The sequence below is a fragment of the Electrophorus electricus genome, chromosome 21 (assembly GCF_013358815.1).
Source record: "Electrophorus electricus isolate fEleEle1 chromosome 21, fEleEle1.pri, whole genome shotgun sequence".
Taxonomy (NCBI): Eukaryota; Metazoa; Chordata; class Actinopteri; order Gymnotiformes; family Gymnotidae; genus Electrophorus; species Electrophorus electricus.
In genome coordinates, this window is record NC_049555.1 from 2,866,211 (window position 1) to 2,888,710 (window position 22,500).

General features: G+C 44.8%; 1 protein-coding gene across 1 annotated transcript in view; it reads right to left on the reverse strand.

Annotated features, from left to right (window-relative positions):
- Positions 1–22,500, reverse strand: part of lrp1ba (low density lipoprotein receptor-related protein 1Ba) — a 228,376-nt gene that overhangs the window by 52,740 nt on the left and 153,136 nt on the right. Inside the window, exons 51-59 of the mRNA XM_035520966.1 lie at positions 22,384–22,500; positions 21,755–21,883; positions 20,971–21,093; positions 20,354–20,494; positions 17,136–17,323; positions 15,258–15,441; positions 14,727–14,812; positions 5,499–5,621; positions 2,395–2,576 (exon numbers count right to left, since the gene is read on the reverse strand). The exon at positions 22,384–22,500 is cut by the window's right edge and continues 3 nt beyond it. Of these exons, the coding sequence (XP_035376859.1) occupies positions 2,395–2,576; positions 5,499–5,621; positions 14,727–14,812; positions 15,258–15,441; positions 17,136–17,323; positions 20,354–20,494; positions 20,971–21,093; positions 21,755–21,883; positions 22,384–22,500 (1,273 nt within the window). The remainder of the gene's footprint in view (positions 1–2,394; positions 2,577–5,498; positions 5,622–14,726; positions 14,813–15,257; positions 15,442–17,135; positions 17,324–20,353; positions 20,495–20,970; positions 21,094–21,754; positions 21,884–22,383) is intronic.

Consider the following 22,500-nt stretch of genomic DNA (forward strand, 5'->3'; position numbering starts at 1 on the left):
CAGTAGTTAACAATTTAAAGCTTTTAACAGCACAGGCTGGTTCACACATGAACACACTGCTATAATTATCAAATGTTTAGCTATTCAGCTGTTTGTGTTTATGCCAACAATACATTTTTTTTAAGCAATTTAAATTCAGTGGGTCTCAGCCGGAGTCCGTGAGTGGAGGTTTTGTTTTATGTCTTGTGACACTGGAAGTTCTGTGTTTATCTGCTCTACTTATGTAGAGGCTCGTCAGGGTTTTCAACTGTGTAGTGTAGGTCACATAGCCGAATGTTTCTTCATTTGCTCCAGTGGTATGTGACAGAAAGCAATAAGACGATAATTTACTTCATATCCTCACAAATTTAAATGATCATATATATAAATATATATATATATATATATATATAATGTAAAAAAATTTTCCCCTCTTAGCAGGGCTTGTGTGGCACTATATATATATATATATATATATATATATATATATATATATATATATATATATATATATATATATATATGTGTGTGTGTGTGTGTGTGTGTGTGTGTGTGTGTGTGTGTGTGTGTGTGTGTGTGTACTTTATTTGTTCTTGCTTGCTAAATGATGCATTTCTACCCGAGTGGTATTATTTGAAACTACTCATCACCATGGCTGCAGGAACCCACTATGTGCCTGTGTGCCTCTTCTGGAGACAGGCTGAAGAGATCTATAGCTCACAACTAGTAGCAAAACTGTTGTTAGTAAAACATCACTGTCTAAACACATGCTACCTTAGCCAGCTAACTTCAGTGACGACTACAACTTAGATGGACATGAATAGAAGCTACTCCGTCTATAAATCTTAGCCAGAAAGGGAAAAGTTCTGTATGTGGTTTCTGTGAGATGCGTGAGTTGTGTGCCTGGCTAACAGCTGGCCTGCAGCATTCATACCCCACTTGTTTTGTCAACTGTATTTGTATGTATGCTGTCTTTTGAGCACTGCTCAGCTGTATTTTTGAATCGAAATAATAACTATGAGGTCGCAAGTAGTGGGGGATACTGAAGGGTATACTTGCATAATCTAACCCTTATGTACTTCAGAGATTCAAAGAGAGATTCAAAAATTGTAGCAAAGCACACAGAGTTTTCAGAGAAACAGGATGTTTTGAACAGTTGGACAGAGGAACCTTCATCAGCTGTGCAAGCAAAGTGCTTCTGAATTAGTAGTAGGAGGAACCAGTTTATATGTGAAAAATTAGATGTTTAAATCATAACATTCAGTCCATGGGGTGTTTAAGTTTCAAGAGTGTAGATCAGATATTTTTCTTAGAGTTTCCTAACTTCATTGCTGCCATGGCAACAACTGGCAATGCTAACAGATATGTCAATAATAGTGTCCATTAGGATTAAAATGCCTTGACACTGGAAATGACAAATCTTTAATTCTGATGGTCTGAATGTGTTCGACAAACAGACCAGCGAGACTTCTCTTGGTTTCTCCAATATGAAGCTGATTACATCTCTTACAGGTAACACAGTAGACAAACTCCCACAGTGATGTGTGAGCAGGGATGGGTGATGATGATTGATTATTTCACGCCAGTTATTTTAGAGGCTAATAAATGTAGATGTAGCACATCTAGATGGGTTGTAGGCTGCAGTAACACAGTTATTATCTGAATGATCATTTGTCTCACTCGTTGATATGTCTTTGATATTTTTGTCTCGTCTGTGGAAGATTAGTGGAGGATCCTTAAAAAGCTACCTGGTCTCTGCATCATCCTGGAAGTTTAATACCAGCCACTGTTTTATTTGTGGGATGATAAGTCAGCATATATATATATATACACACACTTTTTCTAATATAAACTGATTCCTCCTACAAATTCAGAAGACCTTCGCTTGCACAGCTGATGAAGGATGTTTTCCGAACGAAATTTCTTCGTGTCTGGAAATCTTCTTTGGCTATATATATTTCAGTATTGGTCAGCAACAATACTCAGGTAGGCCGTGGCGTCTAAACGATGCTCAGTTGGTATTAAGGGGCCCAAAGTGTGCCAGGAAAATATGACCATTACACCACCAGCACATCCCTGAACTGTTGACACAAGGCAGGATGGCTCTGTGCTTTCATGTTGTTCACGCCAGTTTCTGAAATACAGTTTCTGTCTAGCACTGACAACCATGCCACGTTCAAAGTCAATTAAATTACCTTTCTTCTGCATTCTGTTACACACTTTGAACTTCAGTAAGTCGTCTTGACCATGTCTACGTGCCTAAATGCGCTGATTTGTTGCCAAGTGATCGGCTGATTCGTTTTGTTTTTTTTCGTTAACTTCGGTAAGTGAGAAATTGCTGCCAATGGCAAGCCCGAATCCGAGAGGCTTTACGTTAGGCCTGCCTGGATGGTCTGGACTGGCTGTGTTATGTACCCTGTCAACGTGTCCAGCGCCAGCGAAGACGGCTTTCGCAGCCCGGAGTTCAGGAGGACAGTCGGGTACAGGCCATTGGCCTTCGCCACCTCCACGGTCTTCCTCTCCCCATCACACCAGTACAGGTTCTTCCCGATCCAGTCCACGGCCAGCGCGCTGGGCACAGATGCCCTGTGGACCACCTGGAGATCAAGGGAGCAAATGGAAGGGACGAGAAAGGAGAGTTACGAGTCTCTGGAAGTCTGCAGTGCTCATGAACAGCAGAACAACACTACGTGATTCACAGGCTGTCCACCAAAGGGGGCTGGGCAGTGGACAGGAAACAGAAGAGAGTTTAAACCATTTAAACACGCCTTAAAAATGAGGACCTATACATGTGGAACTACAGTAGAACTACATATGTGTGGAACTACACAGTAGAATTGCATATGTGTGGAACTACAGTAGAACTACATATGTGTGGAACTACACAGTAGAAATATATATGTGTGGAACTACATAGTAGAACTACATATGTGCGGAACTACAGTAGAACTACATATGTGTGGAACTACACAGTATAACTACATATGTGTGGAACTACAGTAGAACTACATATGTGTGGAACTACACAGTAGAACTACATATGTGTGGAACTACAGAAGAACTACAAATGTGTGGAACTACAGAAGAACTACAAATGTGTGGAACTACAATAGAAGAACATGTGTGTGGAACCATATAGTAGAACTACATATGTGTGGAACTACAGTAGAACTACATATGTGTGGAACTACACAGTAGAACTACATATGTGTGGAACTACAGTAGAACTACATATGTGTGGAACTACACAGTAGAACTACATATGTGTGGAACTACAGAAGAACTACATATGTGTGGAACTACACAGTAGAACTACATATGTGTGGAACCACAGGTGTGTGGAACTACTGTACAGTGGAAATACAAAGTAGCCTGGTCTGTTGCTAGTAAGCCATCATATTTTCTTAAACACTACACTGGCCATGTTGGTCATATTGTTTTGACATTTTGAGATGTAATTGCTTTGACAGAACACTCCACCCCCCCACCCCCAACCTACCATGTCTACCGATCCTTGATCTACAGATTTTATTATATTAGTGCATATTTTAGTCTGGTATTGTTATGTGATCAGTAGTATGAAGAATATAAAGGATATTCTTAATATTTCAAACTCAAAAGGCCACAGTGATCATTTTGACCATATGATTACACCCCCCACCCCAAACCAGCACGCCCAATTTTAAGCTCTATGTTAAATTGACCAGAAAACTGATTAATTTAAAAATACGATTCACCAGCTACAACAGAACGCCCTGACATTCCTCATTATTTCGTATTCATCTTGAGTTAAAACTAAAGCAAAAAGTGACCCCTATGGCCGATCAAGTAGGTTATGGGCTTAAAAGAGTCCATTTTCTCTTTGCGGGCTGCTCTTGAAAGACAATTAAAATGGTCACCTGTTTTTTTGAAAGGAAAAAAAAATGTAAACGGTTGTGTTTAGCATATTAAATTATCAAGGGTTACAGGGCAGGCAACAAACAAGCACAGCTAAAAAAATATATATCAGTGTACGAACCCAGAAACACTTCCTGAGATTCCTGGTTTGCAGGAATATATTTTTCTTCTATTCTCTTTTAGCCAGCAAAATGTAAATGAGGATAAGCCCTTTGCTAAGAGCGCCCCGGCATCGCTAATTATCACAAGTTCCAAAATCCCCTCCTCCCCATGCCTGCAGTATAAGACTTAAAAACACCCTTACTTAACAGTTCAATGTCTGTAATGTTTTGAGATAAATCCCTGTTTGGCATAAACAATGCAATCCCCAGCTGGTATATAACCAAAATCCTTTAATCAATTTATCTTTGAGCTGTGTGTGCCCTCTTCTTGCTCCTCACAATAGAAACAGCTCTTTTTTCACTTTTTTCACATTGCGGGAAACGTTTTTCTGCAGCTGGATTTGGTAGCTTTAGGTAATCGTGCACGAGGCCAGCAGGTTGGCCATCAGGACTCTGGACATACTCACATTACGTAAAAATTGCAGCAAACTTCGAATCTGATCTGAAGATATCAAAGGCTCGATTTTCACAATCAGCACCATTCAGGAAACCACCACTTTATTTGAGCTCATGTTTCTTAAGTCAGCCATTATATTTATTATTGTCAATCTCTATTATCTGCAGCCTACAGTGAGACATTCCGCTTTAGGCTTGATAAGGGTTCATTACGACTGCGGTGCTATTTCACACGCTATTGAATACTTGGGAGACTTAATGGATCTGACGTAACAGATCTGTAATTCCCCTCCCGTGCCACTGGGTCTAGAACGTACTTTGTCAAGCCTGACCAGGAAATGGGTTGTCGAGCGTTAGTTTTAGTTTATGCAAAACTAAAGGAGAGGAGAGGTGTGACTAACGTTGGAGTCACGGGCTGTGGTTTACTGGGTCTACGCCATTATGTGCCACTGGAGCCAACCACGAGGCCGCTGAAACAAGCAGCCATGAAACTGCAGAGCAGTCACCAATCAATCAGTACCTTGTTGACACGCTAATGGCGAGAAAATGGGTAGAAAAGCAACAGGGATGAGAAACAGCCTGGAAAAGCACAAGAGAACTGGTGGGACTTAACAAATTAGAGCTGGAGGTTGATGGGTGTGCATGTAGATTCTGATTAGTTCTCTGATAAGTGGTGGATGTGGTTTATTGGTGGGAGGTGCCAGAGTGGAGCTAGAGGGACCGGTGACAAACCTGGACTGGCCAATCCTGGAGCGGGACATCCCATGCTCGGGTTATTAGTGACCCAGTGAGGGCAAATGATACCACAACAATGCCTGCTACAGCACTTCCCGGACCTAGCCCAGCCCGAAGCACTCGCTCCCCATGGCAGGGACTAGTTTGTTGCACTGCTCTATTCTGGCACGGCCAGAGCGTCACTGTGGCGATATGGGACATATTGACGCAAAAGCAAATAAGCAACGTAACACTAGGACACCGTGTCCTCTCTCTGCTCTTGGCAACACACGCGCACAAACACACACACACACACACACACCCACACACACACACACACACACACACTACCTTGAGATCACTCCCATTGAGCCGCATCCTGTTTATCCGGCGTCCACTGGGTCTACTGGTGTCAATCCAAAAGATCAGCTCCTTCCTATAGTCAAAGTCTAGAGAGAGAACATTACTGAGACCCTGCAAACAGAGGGGAGAGAGAGAGAGAGAGAGAGAGAGAGAGTGAGTCACGAGTTGCACATTTTGGAGTCATAACTGCTAATTATTTAATTGGCTCATCCTCCTGTAACAAGATGCTGTTCCCCACAGATCATTAATTCATTGAGCAGTATCACATAAAATCACTCAGCTGAACTGATACTGACACACTGCCTGTTCGACGCCAGTACGGTAATAGGCAGCAGCAATGGAAAATGGAACATGACACCTGTAAAGCATGCCTGAAAGGACATCTCTGCATAGAAGCAGGATAGCAGACAGGCAAAAACAAACCAAACCAGTACAGGATATGACCTATAGCCCCCAGACTACAATATCTACCATCCATCTCTCTCTACTCACTCTGTCTCATTCTGTCTCTCTCTACACTTGCTCTCGCTCGCTCACTCGCTCGCTCTCTCTCTCTCGCTCTCTCTTGCTCTCTCTCTCTCTCTCTCTCTCTCTCTCTCTCTCTCTCTCTCTATACGCTCTCTCTCTATCAGATCCGGTTTTGCCACAGTTAGTTTGGTGCCGAACACGATGATAATGGTTCTAAAAGTCGAGTAAAAGTAACAAAAATGATAAAACATTAAAAGTCTTTTATTATGTTTAAACAATATATTGAACAAAACCAGTAATAATACCACTAAATATATTCAGAGTACGTAGGTAACTACGAAGGTGGGGGTACTAGTACAGACTGTGATACACATTGTCTCTCAGGCAGCGACATGTTGACACATTTTACAGGTGTTTCCTTCTCCAATGACAATTTGTATATTCTTAGACTGGGAGAGAATTTCAAAATTTGGCAGTATTTGGCAAATCTGTGTGAATTTTTCACAGTGGGGGATAAAGTGCTTGTCTGTCTTGACCTCACGGCTCTCACAGTCTTCTCTTTCTGGGCAGCCGGGATTCTTTTTCCATCTGCCTGGTTCCAAAGCCAGATTGTGGTCGCTGAGCCTGTACTTGGTGAGGTCTGTCTCTGCTGTGGATCTCTGATGGTGTAGAGATATTTTGCTAATCTGTATTCTCTGTTTAGGGCCCAGTGGGTCAGTAATTTACACTTTTTGTCCCAGTGTTCCAGACGGGCTCCTTTGCTTTGTCTGATAGTTTGGTTAACTCTGATTGGACTTTGGCGGCCGTGTGTTAGGGGTCAGTAGGTTAGTTAGTTTCAGTACCAGCTGACAGAGGGCACTGCTAGAGGGGACCAGCAGAGGGGACCAGCAGAGGGGACTGGCTTTAGGGCTGAGCTCTTGCATTTGAAATGCTCCATATTTTATTTTCATTACTAGAATTTAGATGCAGCCAAAATTTTAGAGCTCTTTTACGAATGTGTAAAATCAATGGAAATTGGCCTAATTCTGCCCTGCATGCATTAGTAGCTTTTTTTCTTTGAACTTTTATATTTATATTTATATTTCTGCAGAATTCAGCATTGGACTGTGGGATTCTTTTCCCAGCTAGAGGATGTTTACTGAGTGGATCCCATTCCCCACTTCCATATAGTACGATAACGCTATCAAAACCTTTATGACAGATTTGAATTGGGATGCCTATTGTGGAGTTTTTTTTTTCCTGATTGCATAGAAAGCTCTTTGGGCTTTTTCTTTTACTGCATTTACTCCCAGATCAAAGTTTCTTGAGGTGCTAATATTCAGTCCGAGGTATTCATAACGTAATGAATGCTCCAGGGCGGAGTTTGCTAGAGGAAAAAGGTGCCTGTTTTCCTGCTGTTAGCCCCCTCTGGGGAACAGTTGAAATTTCACTTCTTTATTGTTTAGGGTGAGTCCAAGGGCTGAAAGATTGTTCCAGTAACACCGCCAGCTCATTTAAATAAATGCTGAACAACATTGGACCCAAGCTACAGCCCTGACTCACGCCATACCCTTCAGGGAAGAAAGTCTTTTGCTGCCAAATATTTATTTATCATTCAAAATCTTTTTTGAAATCAACAAAACATGGAAATAGTTTACTGTTATTTCTTTGGGGGATACACTGTCTGATTAAGGTGTAGGGTGTAAATATGATATCTGTAGCTGTATACTATACAATATCTGTAGTGCAATGTTTTGATAAAAAGCTAATTTGACTTATATTCGGTAAGGAAGGCCTGTATTCTGGCATTAATAATACAGCAGAAAGCCTTCCCAGGATTACTGCTCACATAGGATGCCTCGGTAGTTTGCTAGGGTCAAACTTGTCTCCACTTTTATAGATTGTGGATATCAGCCCTGTGTTCCAGGCTTCAGGAAAGCAGCCAGCTTGAAGAACCAGATTAAAGAGTTTTAGTAAAGGCCCCGTGAAGGTCAGGAGAGCTGTTTTTCACCGTCTAATGCTGTCAGGGCCACGTGCTTCCTTTGATTTTAGGTTTTGGAGTGTATCTGCCAATTATTTGGGGGTCAATACATGATCAAGAGGGTTTTGGTTTCTTCTGAAGGCTGATTCGAAAAAGTTTTAATTTAGTTTGTACATGTTTTTCGTTGTCTGATTTTTCGTTGTCTGATTTTTTTGAGGAAACTCCTTTGAATCAATTTCCAAAGTAAGTTTTCCATGTATCTCCATTCATTATTGGTATGTCCTGTTTTTTATTTGTGTTATGATGGATAGAACCTTTAAATTCTTTAAGGGTTTGGTTGTTATGTTTTTTGGGTTTTATTTCTGTTATTGCATACGTGTTTCGCAATATTCTTGTCTTAGTTCAACCTTTTTGTTCTCTGTGGTTTTGCCTGGATAGCTCTCTGAACTCTTTTCTCACAATCTGACATCCCTTATGTCACGGTGTGCCAGGCACCAAGCTGGAGCGACACGCCCACTGCCACACACACACACACACACACACACACACACACACACACACACAGGCAATTCACCTTTCCCGTTCCCAATCCCCTGATTGCTTTCAAATGCCCCTCGTTTGCCTTTTTAGTTTGTGCTTTACTTAAGCCCTCGGGAACCCTCGTCCAGCGCAGTGCATTGCTTCTTCGCTGCTGCGTGTACAAGACGCCCCAGGTGTTACCGCTACTGTCCTGTGTCTCAGCGTCTCGACTGTGCGTCTCCTGTGTCTCAGCGTCTCCACTGTGCGTCTCCTGTGTCTCAGCGTCTCGACTGTGCGCCTCCTGTGTCTCAGCGTCTCCACTGTGCGTCTCCTGTGTCTCAGCGTCTCGACTGTGCGTCTCCTGTGTCTCAGCGTCTCCACTGTGCGTCTCCTGTGTCTCAGCGTCTCGACTGTGCGTCTCCTGTGTCTCAGCGTCTCGACTGTGCGTCTCCTGTGTCTCAGCGTCTCCACTGTGCGTCTCCTGTGTCTCAGCGTCTCCACTGTGCGTCTCCTGTGTCTCAGCGTCTCGACTGTGCGTCTCCTGTGTCTCAGCGTCTCGACTGTGCGTCTCCTGTGTCTCAGCGTCTCGACTGTGCGTCTCCTGTGTCTCAGCGTCTCGACTGTGCGTCTCCTGTGTCTCAGCGTCTCCACTGTGCGCCTCCTGTGTCTCAGCGTCTCGACTGTGCGTCTCCTGTGTCTCAGCGTCTCGACTGTGCGTCTCCTGTGTCTCAGCGTCTCGACTGTGCGTCTCCTGTGTCTCAGCGTCTCGACTGTGCGTCCTTGTTTGTTGAGCCATGGAGGACAGCATGGTAGCCCCCTCGCATTTCATTCCCTCCCTCCCCCTTATCAAACCATGTTTCTTTCTGTGGTCTCCTTGCTAATGTTTCTGTTTTAGCTAAGTTTGCTTTGATTGCGGATTTGTTTTAAATGTCTTCTATTTGTTTTACTTCCAGGTTCAGAACTTTCTTGTGAGGTTGGAACTGTCATTAGAAAAGTGTTCATAAGGTTAGCAAGCTCCACAGAACTGATTGCACTGGTTGGAAGTCCATCTGTAACGATTTGATTGGAATTAGTTTGAAACCTTCCTTTGATTTCTGTAATTGTGTAATTCTCCTTTGGAAAGCATTAATTTGGCCGTGGTCTGATATAGGTGACTATGGTCTGACAGTGAATGTGGAGGGGTCCATGTTAATGCTGTAGTCGACTACAATAGACCCGAGAGCTGAGTAGTAAGTGACCCGGGCGTGGTGTCTCCTAGAATCTGACCCCTAAGCATGTACGGGCCTACACAGAACTGCACTAACTCCTCAAAATTCTCAGGTACCACAGCGTCGGGGTTACTGCTTGTTGTTGCCCTGAGGGTCAGGTATAGGGAAGTCTTAAAATGTGGCTGCTTCCATTTCTATCAATGATATCAGGTTCCAGCCCTGCCCTGACATTAAAATCTCCACATAGCAGCATGTTGCCTGGAAATCGCTGCTTTCAGTGTGGGGACTGTGGGAAAACTCATTATAGGAGGGGGAGTCTGAAGAAGGTGCACATATATAAAGGTCACTGTGAGAGTCAATAACTCCTCATTTAACTCTCATGGGTGAGTTCTTTGTTAAGTAAAGGTACGTGAGGTAATAAGCTCTCCTTATACCGGACAATGTCCCCTCCCAAGTCTTTGGCATGATTTACGCTGGTGTGTTTGAAAGAAGTTAGGAGGGTTTCCTTGTGGTCTGAGGGACAGTGAGTGTCTCCAGCCGACCGACTCCGTGCTTCTAGCGGAAAAATAATGTCCTGATAGTTGATCGTTTTAAGAAATTCCGGTTTTTGCTTCTAGACGGGATGATTTAAAATCTGGTTAATCCAGGATCTTACTGTAAAAAATCTCTCAGCAGTTCCAATTTGTGCTTTTAAAATAGTAAGGTAAGCATTAAAAGATGAACATGTAATTAAGTAGAATTATCACATTTTAAGGAAAAGAGTAAGTATAAAAAGATTGTCAGTCTCAGTGGGCAGGCTGAATGTAAAATGTAATGAATTCATTCATTCAGGGTGAGCTCTGTGGATGTTCGGGAGGAGAGACGGATCCGGGATCTCCCTTCGTGGAGGTCAGCAGCACTTCTCAGGACCATATACCTCCCAATCTAGGAGGTTCTGGATCTCGTCACCATGACGCCTGATGTCCAGCATCTTGTGTACTGTTTAAGCTGTCAATCTCCAAGGGATGGGGACCATCTTCAGTACCCACTATGGACCTGCACCACATGGCTTAAGGAGCGACACATGGAAGGGAGGATGGAGACGCGGTCGGTATCTTGCAGGAAGTGACGTCGTTGACTTGTATCTCGTTCTGCCTCCACCTTCCTGTCTTCTTTACAGACACATGTGGAGCTGACATACATTAAAGAGGAGGTACGCTGCAGATGAAATGCGCACTTCTCCCCTTTCACATCTAAGTTATTCTGCAGCGACCTTTGCAGAATGGCTTTCATGATTCCAAAAGTGTGGGATAATAGATAAGAACGTCAACCCTGTAAGCCACAACAAACCTCCCTATCATGTCCCCAAAAATGTCATTTTAAAAGGCCTGGAAAGGAGGCTGTCTGGGCCATGTGGCATAACCTGGGGTGTGCAGACGTGGTGATAAAAGCCATTTTCCACTCACCACCCTCCCTAAATCCAACAGGTCGTAAGCACTTCTGAGGTCCAGCTTAGTTTCAGTGGACAGGGATGCTTAATGGTCATCTCATTCTGCCCCCTGTTATCTATGCATGGGTAGAGCCCACCGTTCTTCTGGATGATAAAAATATCCGGCAGCTGCCTGGGGACTTGGAATGCCTGACACAACCCTGAGCTGGGGCTTGTGTAGCACAGTCCTCCGTAGCCTTGTTCTCAGTGACAGACAGGGGGCAAGGGTGTGTCCTGGTAGCTACACCACCCTCTACCAGGTCAACAGCGCAGTCACTGGAACGGCCGGGTGGTAGCGCGGCACCAGGACGGTTGGCCGGTAGCGCGGCACCAGGACGGTTGGCCGGTAGCGCGGCACCAGGACGGTTGGGAGGTAGCGCGGCACCAGGACGGTTGGGCGGTAGCGCGGCAGGCCTCTCTGTCCGCTCTTGCTGGGCTTGCTGCACACATGGAGGCTGTAACTAAGCGGTGATCACGAAAACGTTTCCAAACTTGATCAAGATAAAATAGCACAACATTCTGTAGTGGAGAACCTCCGTATCGAGGAGGAACGGATGAGAGACTGGAGAACAGGATGGCTTAGTCATCATCTTGGCGGGCGAGGACTCTTCAGCATGTCAGGTGTGGAAAACGACAGCTTGACGTCTATTTGGACGAGTAGGACATTCACAGAGTACATGTCCAGACGCTCCGTAACAGACACACAGCCCAAGACGATATCTGCATTGTCTCTCTGTAGCAGTCAGAAGCGGATTGTCGAACTGCATCTCCTCAGTCTCTCCCACGTGTAGCGCAGACAACTTTGGTAGCCGTGAGCGAGTAGTACCCGCTTTTTAGTGAAGGAGGTGGTACCAAATTAATAGAGAGGTGCAAGAGCTTCTTCAACATCTAAGACAGGCGAGTTCAGTAACCATTTCAGGACATACACCCAGGCAGTAAACGACTAACAAGGTGGCCTCGTTCCAGCTGCTAAGGTATGAAATCGAAGTATGTAGTCCGAAGCTGAGCATGAGCCCTGCTTTAGAAAAAAAGGAGTTCACCGCTAACTTTGGCTTCTAAAGAGGTGGTCAAAAACAGAACAGAACTGGGTAGTAAAATGATTATAGTCTCTGACAATCTCTCCTCGATTCCAAACAGCGTTGGTCCAATCTAATGCTCTCCCACATCCCACATTGTCGGCGAACAAAGCGTACAGAACTCTGCAGCAAAAAACCTTTGACAGCCAGATGGGCTGCCGTATTTGTCAAGCAGTGCAGGAGAGGAGGTCAGAGCTGAGGGGAGAAAAACCAGCGGCATGCGGAGCGCTCACCTCGCCAGATGTCTGAGACGAAAGGTGACGCGTTAGTTCTGTTACAGGGTGAACCGGAACGGTCAGTCACTGGGTTTGCTTCGACAATTCCTCTACCATATTGCACTAAGGACTGAAGGCACAGGTGGTGCTGATCCAGTGACGGGCCCTGGGCTGCTAGCGTGTCTGGTACAGACCCATATCCTGCCGTCTCCATAAGGTGGTGATGTCTTGTCAGACTCTAGCACTTATTGTTTATAGCACTTATCATCTTCTAAGATAGACCTTAAGCATTTTGTACTTCCAGGTATCAGCAGTGATCCCTGTATATCAACAGTATTCTAGTTCATTGGTATATTGGACTCTAACCTACTCTACTGGCTAGGTTGTATTCTGTGAGTAAATGACAAAGTACTTTTTTTAAGTCCCTGGATAAGAGCGTCTGCTAAATGCCATAAATGTAAATGTGTGCAGAAGTGGATACAATTACATTACATTCAAGGGAGGTCAAATGTAAAAGATTTAATGAACCCATTCATAGGGAATCCAAAAACAGAGTAAAAAAAAAAAAACAATCCAAAAACAGTCTAAAAAGAGGCTAGGTTCAGTACCAATAACGACCAAGCTGGTGAACTTGACAAGGGCCTGATAAAAGGGCAAAACCAGTGTAACCAGGCATAGATCCAAAACACAAAGCAGTAAGTACAAAGAACAATGGCTAGACATGTGATTATTAGGTGTGCTTAAACTTCTGACACATCAAAATGTAACACTTTCCTATATATTTTTCCAAATGTAGATGCAGACATATTTCTAAAATGTATACTTAAACATACTTTCAAAAGGAAGTGTAGACACAAACTGAGTACAGGCTCGCTTTCTCTCTCTCTCTCTCTCTCTCTCTCTCTCTCTCTCTCTCTCTCTCTCTCTCTCTCTCTCTAACCTTCTTTGTGGTTTGGAAGATTGGATTTTTAAAGAACACCCTCTTCTAAGTGATGCCTCTTTTGAGTATTGTTATGTACAGTATGAATGTTTTAAATGTGATTTGATATAAAGTTTGATATAATATTTTTTTCTTCCTCCACGCACACACACACACAAACACTCACACAGTATCACACCCTCAGCCTCTCAATCTGTCTACATCTACTACACTCTTCACTACTAAGGCATTAGATTTTATCTTTCCACACACACATAAAAAGTGCACATGGGTAAGCACACACACACACACACACACACACACACACACATGCACAATCTTGCACGCCCTGCTAAGTCCAGATTTAATTTGCCCATCCAGCTAGTTTAATCAAAGCACTGAAGTGTCTGACTGATGGGGTGAAAGCATGCATTTTTAAATGGCCCTTAAAAACTCAGCAACTCAATTCTTCAATCCAGTGGTTGAGAGAGCCAGCTTCTACTAGCTAACAAGCCTCTTGACAAAGAGAGAAATCCTGCTGAGATATACTGCCTTTGCAAGGAATATCTCATGGACTTAACAAAGAATACAGCCAAAGGTCTCAGGTCTTTATTTTCAGTCTAATTTCTCCTGGTTTTATGCATGCCATGTCTGAGATACATAGTTTCTTTGACAACATTACAACGAGAACTGATAATGAAATGTATATCCTTAATTTAGGTCTTTAATTCGAGGTCTCAATTTGCAGTGCTCAGAAGCTTTCTTTTCAAAACAGAGGATGAAGAAGGCAGGTTTTAGTTGTAAGAAGTGCTTCAGCCTTAACAGTACACGTTTCAGAATCTGAAAAACCGCCCTACGGTGCTGATTAATATTGTGACGTCCACCCCGGGCCAAGAGAGACAGAGAGTGACAAGAAGGCACTCCCATCATGACTCCCATCATGCCGAGTGGTTTCCCACAGCTGTATGTTCGCTGCTGTTTAAATGTTTAGATTCCCCTACTGTGTGGAGTTGGGCAACTGTTTATTTTAGTTTTGCGGTGAATTAGCGTGTCCGGTCTGTCTGTGTGTGGGGATTTTAGTTAGCGTTTTATTTAGCGTCTATGCCTTCCCCATAGTAAGGGTCCCGTTCTGCTTGTCTCTTCACTGCATCTGCGGCATTTTTAAAGGCGACACTGTTGCAAATCAAGAACTGACGCTACGGTATGTTAATCTCCATGTGCTGAAGGCATCTGCATGTGTTCGTTAAAGAGGAAGCGCCATCAGTAGGAGACAAGCTCTCCGGAGCACTCTGACAGGATTGGCTGAAAGACGAAGCATGTTGAGTGGGAATGCGGACGTGGTGTGCGTGTGGTCCTATCCGGAGAATGAGGAGGTGGTCTCACCTGTTTCAGCAGCGTGTAGTTCGATCCGTCCAGACTGATCTTTCGGATCTCGTGATGGTCGGCGAGAATCAGAAACGGCTCTTCGGCTGGAAATGAAGAACGTTTGAAAAAGCCCGCTCTGAAACCACTCGAGACACTCCTCTATGGAACGTGTGTGACGGTCCTGACGCTGACACTTCGAATAGTAATCATACCCCCGTAAACCTGTTTGCATTTGTGAGCTTTCTTCAAACTTTCACACTTTCTGTGAGAGCCAGTATGTTTGATGGATGTTTACGACAAATGCCATATGTTCTCAGATCACATCAAAATATCCCATCCATTGATAAGCTAATCTGTTTACCTCGCATTCCACCCTGACAAATGTGCTGAAACTTGTGCTTTTCTGTTCACATTTGCATGACATCAGGGATTTAGCCCCATTTGTGTTTGCGTGTGTGTGTTTGCATGTGCGTGTGTGTGTGTGTGTGTGTGCGTGTGTGTGTGTATGTGTGTATACATGTGTGTGTGCACGCATGTATGCAACAGTACCCGAGGCAGCTCTGCAGCTGTGTGGGTCTGTGTCCAGACGCTGGTATCCGTCTACACACACACACTTGTAGGAGCCGTAGGTGTTCACACACTGCTGGCTGCATGGGAACCTTTCCGTACACTCGTCCACATCGACGCACGTCCGTCCGTCTGCCTTCAGCCGGAATCCCGGCCAGCACGTGCACTGCAGCGAGAAACCCGGCAAAGGAGGAACATGACCGGAACCGGTCGCAGGACGGAGGGCAACTGACTGGGCAAGCTTCCTGACCTAACAGCAACATCCACTGCAGTACGGAGACGAGCAGCCGACAAAGGAAAAGCCACGCGCTTGTTTTGTATTTTCTTACTCACCAAACTAAGTGAACTAAGTGGATTGTGTAACAAGCTGTAACATCTCAGCCAGACCCTGGGCAGAGACAGGATGGCGAGAAGGAGAGTCCTTGCTGACAGAAGCAGCCACTGTGTCCTTGGGCTGCGTGAAGGTACTGAAGTCAGCGTGTCACAATGCTGTGCTCTCTACCATGACACGTGCCAAACTGGCTTGTCCTGTCTGCCAATCTTCCTCCTGAACAATCTCACAGACTACACGTGTGTGTGTGTGTGTGTGTGTGTGTGTGTTAGGCTAGCCTGTCCTAGTTGCCAGGCTATTTATTGATATAGCTGCCAGCTGCCAGAATACTTTTCCCCTTTGGTGCAGTGTGTGTATGTGTGTTTGTGTGTGTGCGTACATGCCTGTTTGTGTATGTAGTGTATACATGTTACGATGCCTGTAAACCCGGCGGAAAACGTGATTTAAATTACTCCGATGATGGCCCCTCTTCTATGCATTACTTCATAAAACGTGGACTAAAAATGTAGCACTGATTGGGCCACTCAGATTGGTCTAAACATTAATGCAAACAGGATGTGCAAAACAAAAGTGGTTATTACAGTGAACAGCTGCCAAAGCAGGGTAACGCGGTATTACAGTGAACAGCTGCTTTTGCGGGATAACGCGTTATTACAGTGAACAGCTGCCTCGGCGGGGTGACGCGCTAATACAGTGAAGAGCTGCCTCTGCGGGGTAACGTGTTATTACTGTGAACAGCTGCCTTGCCGGGGTAACACGTTATTACAGTGAACAGCTGCCAAAGCAGGGTAACGTGATATTACAGTGAACAGCTGCTTTAGTGGGATAACACGTTATTACAGCGAACAGCTGCCTCAGCGGGGCGACGCGCTAATACAGTGAACAGCTGCCCCTGCAGGGTAACACGTTATTACAGTGAACAACTGCCTCGGCAGGGTGACGTGGTATTACAGTGAACAGCTGCTTCAGTGGAGTAATGCGGTGTTACAGTGAACAGCTGCCTCGGCGGGGTAACGTGTCATTACAGTGAACAGCTGCCTCGGCAGGTAACGTGTTATTACAGTGAATAGCTGCTTTCATATAACACACGTACACCTGCCTCTTCAAACATGCTTCTAATGCATTTGGATTCACATAAGCTCACCTGTATCTGGAGTTCACCTGTATCTGCCCCATGTAAACTTCCTCACCTCAACGACCCCACACCCCAGGGCCATGACCTTGCTCACCAGGCCATGTTTGAGGTTAACACAGTCTGCTGTTGATGTGTATTAGTCCTGCATTGTGTTGCATTAGCTGTCTTCTTGCCCTTATGAATTTTTACTAGGGGATGGTTCAACAGTGGCTGAGACCAGCACGCTAGTCCAACAGGCTCTAAATGTTTCATTAAAACATGAAATGTTAACAGCATGTGAGAGTTTTCTCTCAAGCCTGTGAGATAGAGCAAACCGCAGTGATTTAGCCTGGGAAAGGCCTCCAACACACACAGTGCCATCCCTCCCCACACACACACACACACACACACACACCTTGTATCCTACAGGCAAGTCCTGGCAGTCCTGTGAGCAGCCGCTGACGCGTCTGTTCAGGCACTCGTTGACGTTGCAGTTCTTCTCATCGGAGCGGTCGCCACAGTCGTCGTGGAGATTGCACACGCTCACAAGGGGTATGCAGCGTCCATTGGCGCACATGAAGACTGACCCGTTGCACAAACTTTCTAAAACACAGCAACATGGACCAGTGAGATGAGACCTGTGCTGCCCATTGCAGCTGCAGTCAACGTGACATTGTTCCTGTGTTATAGTCATGTTATTCCTTTGTAATCACTCAAAAAATGCTTGCCGTTACAGAAACTGGAGTACAAGCTGGAAGACTGCTTTATCTTAAGAAGCACTTATAGGGGCGTACTGGCGATCTTACTCCTATCTCAGATTAGTCCTGATTAGACATTATAAATGCTTTATACAGTATATTGACTATACAATAAGCTTTAATCATCATGACCCGTTTCGGTACTGAGGTCCAGGTGTGTTGTGTGAAAATCATTAATAATTATCTAAACACTTTGTTACGACCTCGTTATGCAAATTATTGAACATGAATGAACCATTTACATTCCCATGCAGTTTAATTGATCACATTCCATTGGTTTTAGTTAACAATTATTGTCTTTTGGAGTTAATCACTTATGTGAGTTATAGTAGAGTTTTAGTAGGCACTAATTAGAGTAAAAAGTTTAAACAAGGGTGAATACCTGTTTCATATACATGATTATATAAATTAGACTAATTAATTAATTGGAAAATAAGTGTAGCGGTCCCTCCTCTGGGCCCTCATCCATGTGGTCATGCTCTCCGCGTATGTTTTGTTTCCGTTTGTTTTATTTCTGTCTCCAGGTGCTTCAGGCCTGCATTTCCATTCCTCACATGTTCCCATGACCCCACCCCATTAATAGTGTTTTCCCCTTTACCTGTGTCTAGTTTAATCATGTCACGCATATGTGCCTCTCCGTTTCGCCGGTTGATTGTCAGTTATTGTGAAGGTCTAGATCGTCTCCACGGCTGACTTGCTTTGCCGTGTCCCTGGTGATGTATTTCGGTTGTTATCGCGCTACGCAGTTTTACTCTCTTTTTGCTTACATGCAAATACTGACTCATGCTTGCAACCTTCCCTGCTACATCACGGTAAGAAAAATAGCAATACATGAACACACACACACACACTATATATATATATATATAAAATTAAAAAGACAGAGGTTTTCTTTTGGGGGGGGGGTTTACAGGTAATTGAGATTTCATTCAAAACATTTTATTATGCTGTTAGAAGAAATCAGACAGGTTAGAGCAATCAAAACCTTGCAAAACATTAAAAAATAAAAAAAAATGTCACCATTTACCATCTCTGGCTATTTAATAGTGGCAAAGGTGCTATGCTGTAGGGAACTGCCCACTACCGTACACGCACGCGCATACACACGTATATCGCAGCTCCCAATCACCGGATTACTGACTCATGCCTTGTTTGCCTCCCGGGTAAAGCCCACGGGAAGCGCTCGCCTTCCGGTAGTGCCCGCGAGTGACGGGCGCCACGGCTTTTGTGTCCTTTGTTTCTGCGGGCGCAGAAGAAAGACACCTCGCTCCACACCCCCTCCCTGTCCACACCTTCTCCGCGACTCGGCCTTCTCCTTCCCGCATTTAATCGGCACCGCCTTCTTTGTTTTGTAAAGTGGGCAAAATGAAGTAAAATGAAACAGGCTACGGTTCCAAGAAATGCTTCTAAAATGCTGAATCCACACAAAAAGAAAGAAGAATCGATGATGACATGAGTCAGACGGCACTCGTATAATCTGTGCGGGCAGCGTGCCAAGGCAGGCCTGGTCTCAGCTGTTGAAGCACAAAGTCTTTCAGAGGTTCCGCCGTCTGCGGCCGCTGCAGTCAACGCATTCGTTTCGCCTGCGGCGCCGCGATGGGACACAGTCTGGTGGGGTAGTTACAGATATTGTGGCGCAGAGATGTTTCGTGGGCCACGGCAAAATGGCTGACACTATAATCTCCTGTCCTGCGCGAGGGGAACGGCTGATTTACAAAGCCGTGATTAGACAACTGTTTTTCGACTTTTTCAGCTCCATTTGAAGTATGTTTTGCGTTCCCCCCCAGTCTGATAAAGCCCCAACCATCTCTAGTAATACTGAGCTGCTGTTAACATTGCGGAATGGGGTCGCCATGACATTGCCAACTTTGGCAGAGACACAGGTCCAGATGGGCTAAATGTGATGGCCCATGTTGGGACTGGCAGCGGTGAAAATAGCTTTCTCAGTCATCCACTTTACCTCAGAAGGAACAGCATTCCTGCCTCATCCGCCGGGGAGGAAAGTCTCCTGTAACTCTTTAGGGTTAGCTCGTTAGTGCATGGGCATGTTTGTCAGGGTTTTTCTTTAGAATATGGGACGTTAACATCTCAAACGCTACTTTAGAATACGGCGCACTCCTTGAGCTATTAGTGAATTAGTAACTAGTGCTAAAGTAATAGTTATTAGTTTATAGTTATAGTTATTACTAGTTAAAGAAATAGTTAATCTACCCATAATAGACAGGAATCAAATGTGGCCAATTATATCTTAATTAGATGTTCATTTGAATAATTTATGCTCAATAATTTGAATAACGATGCTTTAAAGTGTTTAGTATGCATTATTACAATTAATAATGAAACTATTAATGATTGTTACATAACAAACCTCAATAATGTACTGATACGGGTCATTAATAAAGCATAATACTTAGTGAATATGCCATTTAAAAGTGTTTAATTTGGGCTTTATTGAACTAAGATAACTTAATTAAGGCAGAATAAGTGTTCCTTAAAGAAAAAGCTACTCTGGCAGGACTGATACAGCACATAGGCACTGTCAGCCAGTATATGAGCAAATCAATTAGATGAACAAAAATACTGACGCTGTGAGAGTTGGCAAACCTGCATAGAAACACACACACAAACACGGGTGCTGGCACTTCCCCCCAAGCGTTTCTGTATCAGCTCGGATTATTAGCCTTCAAAGTAAAAAAAACCCAAAACAAACAGGAAACCTCTAGAGATGAAAAGCCTGTGTCTGGCCCTCTCCAGAAACCAGGTGGCTGACAGAGGCAGAGAGATGGAGGAACAGGTGTTCCCACAAACCCCATAAGCCCTAGAGTGCTGAGGCCTGTCCATCACACAGGGTGCAGAGCGCGAGAGAGGGGCTTGCCTGCGGCAGAACACTTCGGGTTCAACGGCAGCTCATCCGATTGGTCGAGACAGTCGGGGAAGCCATCGCACTCCCACTGGGCACTGGGTAGGCACCGGCCGTCTGTGCACTGAAACTCCGCCTCTCCGCATGGGCGGTATTCTTGAGAACGAAAGAAAGAACGAACGAACGAGACAATTAGAGCAAAAACAAAAAAGAACGTAAAGAACGTGCACTTTGAAAGGTGTGAGCTGTTCTCAGTGTGCAGCCTTTGGCTGCCTGCTGATTTCTGATTGGATCTCGGCGTCCTCTGGTGTAACCACATAAACCACATCCGTGGTGTGACCGCGCAGGCAAGTTTAGCAAGGGACCCTCACAACGAGAATAGGGAGCTACTCTGGTATGCGAAACACAGGTTCCTGTTTGTTCTGTTGTAGAAAATATTACTGTACTGTTAACCCTGAGTTGTTATTATACATTAGATAGATGGATAGATAGATGGATGGATGGATGGATGGATGGATGGATGGATAGATAGATAGATAGATAGATAGATAGATAGATAGATAGATAGATAGATAGATAGATAGATAGATAGATAGATAGATAGATAGATAGATAGATAGAGAGATGCTCACCGCATTCAGGAGACTCATCAGTACCATCGCCACAGTCGTCATCACGGTCACACACAAACTGCTGAGGGACACAGTTCTGATTCTGACACTGGAAAGCCCCGCTCGAGCAGGTGTGATTCAGAGCTGAGAGAGAGAGAGAGAGAGAGCGAGAGAGAGAGGGAGAGAGAGAGAGAGAGAGAGAGAGAGAGGGAGAGAGAGAGAGAGAGAGAGAAGGAAATTCTATACCAAATCAGTCCACTTGTCATGCATGAATAGCTTCAGTGGACAGCACAGGACAAGCTAATGAGAGGACAACTGACGGAGGAAGAGACTGCCTCCGTAGAGACCGTGTCCGTAGGAACTGCCTCCGTAGAGACCGCCTCCGTAAAGGCCGCCTCCGTGAAGGTTGCCTCAGTAAAGGCTGGCTTAGTAAAGGCTGATATATATGGTGCTTGACGGTTTTCACCAAGCCTGCTCTTAAAGATCTCCCTTCCTGCAGGGGTTACCTTACCTCGCATATCTCACCCTAATCAATGCTCGACTGGCCTTTGAGTCGCAGTAAGTGTTCCTTAAAGAAAAGGCTATTCAGACTGGCACAGCACATATGCACTGTCAGCCAAATATATGAATAAATCAATTAGATAAATAAAAACACTGCCTTTTTTTTTTTTTAGGTATTTACTTGCTAACTATTAAATAGCGAAAGCCAAAAATAAGGAAAACTGTTACTGGGCCAGCTGGATCTGGTGGTGAGATGTTGTGTATCTGCTGGTTGGACTGGTGTGATTGGTGCAGAGGACGCTACCACAGCCAGCTGCTTCGAGTTCGTCGCTGCCGTCGGGACAATCTCTCTCGCCGTCACACAGCCATCGCCCTGAAACGCAGGCGTAGGAACCCACACAGTGGAACAAACCTGGAGCGCATGTCACTGAACCTGAGGGGGGAGAGAGAGAGAGACACACACAGAGTGAAAAATAGCGTGTGTGAGAGCGAGAGAACAGAGCGAGTGAGAAACATCAGGCAGCTCTAGATAAAATATGGCTCACATAACTGAGCTGGGCGCTTGTTAATATCACCTTCATTTTGTTGAGCTCTAAATAACTGTCACATCTGACATAAATAATCGCCGTATCAGACACATCTCTCTCTCCTTCCTTCGCTCTCTCGCTCACTCCGGTCTTCCGGGGGAAAAAAAAAAAGTAATGAACTTCTAAAAGCTGCTTGTTCAAAGCCGCTCCGGTTTGACCTTTGTCTCGGCAGCGTCGAGGGCAGTCTGGCCATGACGTATCCATCGCCGGGACGTGCGATTATACGCGGAATTTCTCTCCCGCCCCACTCTTTTATGTGGATGGATTTCCGCACACCTATGCAAATCAGACGCAAATCGGTTCTGCTCGGGTGATGCGTGAAATGCAGAGATGAGAGCAGCATTACCGCACGTATCTTCGTTTTCGTCAGTGCCATCGCCGCAGTCGTCCTCCCCGTCGCACACCCAGTGCCGCGTGATGCATCTGGTCCCGGAGCAGGCGAACTGGTCCCACAGGCAGGACG